The sequence below is a fragment of the Polistes fuscatus genome, unplaced genomic scaffold, assembly GCF_010416935.1.
Source record: "Polistes fuscatus isolate 324 unplaced genomic scaffold, CU_Pfus_HIC Scaffold16, whole genome shotgun sequence".
NCBI lineage: Eukaryota > Metazoa > Arthropoda > Insecta > Hymenoptera > Vespidae > Polistes > Polistes fuscatus.
Window position 1 is genome coordinate 3,782,568 of NW_025113064.1, and position 2,300 is coordinate 3,784,867.

The 2,300-nt window shown below is 29.9% G+C and overlaps 1 protein-coding gene across 1 annotated transcript in view; it reads right to left on the reverse strand.

Annotated features, from left to right (window-relative positions):
• Positions 1–73: 73 nt before the first annotated feature.
• LOC122514994 (cartilage oligomeric matrix protein) overlaps positions 74–2,300 on the reverse strand; it is a gene marked incomplete at its 3' end in the record, with an annotated part of 5,957 nt that continues 3,730 nt past the window's right edge. Inside the window, 5 exon segments of the mRNA XM_043632129.1 lie at positions 74–226; positions 320–596; positions 1,102–1,230; positions 1,317–1,562; positions 2,177–2,243. Coding sequence (XP_043488064.1) covers positions 74–226; positions 320–596; positions 1,102–1,230; positions 1,317–1,562; positions 2,177–2,243 — 872 coding nt within the window.

The following is a 2,300-nucleotide window of genomic DNA, read 5'->3' on the forward strand; positions in this document are numbered from 1 at the left end:
CTCTCTCTCTCTCTCTCATTGTTGTATTTCTTTTCTAATTTTTAGAAGAGAATTTTGGTTAAATCATATTTACCCGACACATGTAATCGTTCAAACTTATGCAAACGCAATAGGCATTTGAATCACAAATGGTTGACATGTCCGGACAAAGTTCTTGACTAGGACGACATCCTGTTGTCTCATTGCCGATAAAACCATTCCTACAAGGTCCGCATCTGTAAGAACCCTGGAAAATCAATTAGAAAACTTCGTGAACGTCTTCATTCAATCGATTAGGTTCCAATAGTAAAAACAGTAAATGTTTTATGTTTTTACGTACTTCTGTGTTAATACATTCTGAATGTATGTCACATCCGCCATTATTAATCTCGCATTCGTTGACATCACGACAAATTTGTTTTCGATTCCTAATCATTTCAATACCAACACCTTCGAACGTCGAACCTGTGTATCCTGGAGGACAGGATTCGCACCTGAATCCAGGACGTAGGTTCGTACATCGTACACCAGGAAAACAAGGACGTGCTAGCTCGCATTCGTTCAAATCTTGACATGACGTACCATTACCTGTGAAACCAGCTGGACAACTTCCGCATCTATCACGAAAACAAATTTCAATTGACTATACTGAATAATTTAATTCTATTGTTGCTTTTTTCTTTTTTTTAATAATCAGTTAATTGTAGAATTAAATTCGTACGATAACACAATTAAATGGATAATTAATATAAATGGAAATATTTTAGGTTACTTTCAAAATGGCGGATAATTAATAGAAATACATTCAACTTCTGTATACATGAATACTTTAATTCTATTATTATTTTTTAATTTTTTGATTAATCAATTAATTATAGAATTAAATTCGTACGATAACTCAATTAACTGGTTAATTTATTAAAATGCAACCAAATATTTAAGGTTACCTAAAAAATGGCGGATAATTAGTAGAAATGCATTCAACTTCTGTATACATGAATACTTTAATTCTATTATTATTTTTTAATTTTTTGATTAATCAATTAATTGTAGAATTAAATTCGTACAATAACTCAATTAACTGGTTAATTTATTAAAATGCAACCAAATATTTAAGGTTACCTAAAAAATGGCGGATAATTAGTAGAAATGCATTCAACTTCAGTATAACAGGGACGAGAATCGCAAGGGTTTCTTCTACGTTCGCAACGTTCACCATTACCGTGATATCCATTTGGACACTTGCCGCATCTAAATAATTATGATAACGTATCCGATTATTTGATAAATAATTATTTATCATTATAGGTTATGTAAGAAGAAAATGTATACATAACCTATAACCATGGTGATGATCCTCGCAACGTACACCAGGGAAACATGGATTGTCCAGACAGGTTGTTACCTTCAAACAATTACGACCGTCACCTGTCATACCTCTTGGACAACTACCACAAATTGGTCCCCTTGATGAATCCTGACACTGAACTCCAGGATAACACGGTGATTCGTAGTTGCAGGATATTTGTCGTGGTGTTGTTGTTGTTGTTGTTGTTGATACTATTGGAGGAACCATCACCGCTCAGGAGAGACAAAATGCTTAACTTGTTGATTATAAATCATCAAACTATTCATATGTATTATAATTTCTCGACAAAACTTTATTTTCATATATATATATTTCTAATTATTTATAATTATAATAATTTTTATTTTTAAATGTGAATATTTTTGATTTATTTTATAAAAAAAAAAGTAATCAATTATCGGATATAGTTTGTTCATGATAATAATATGTGAAATTAATGAACTATAGTTTTTAGAATGATTTTAAATCAAAAAAAAGAAATTGATTGTATTGCAAGCATTGTTTATTAACATGTGTTCAATTATTATAGTAATTCTTCTTGCTTTTTTTTTCTCCTTAAGATACAACGTTCGATCTTTGATCTTAAAATAATAGATATAAATGTTTTCTTCTTTCTTTTCTTTTTTTTCTTGGAAAGTTTAGAAAATATGAAATAAGACTCGAGAAAGTTTGGTTAATCTTTTATCTCGTTTATCTGTCAATCTAATTATGATATATATATATATGTATATATATATCCTACATTTTTAATCTTTTTGAACTATTCTAATAATAAGATAATAATTCTTATATCACGGGTTTGTGTCTTATACGAAACACTTCACTCACCGACCACACCTTGACGACAAGCCGCACAATTTTCGATTAGTATTCTTAATTCTTGTGTCTCTCTTCTCTAAATTGTTTATTAAACAAACCAAAAGAAAAAGAAAATTAGGAATGATAAATGAAA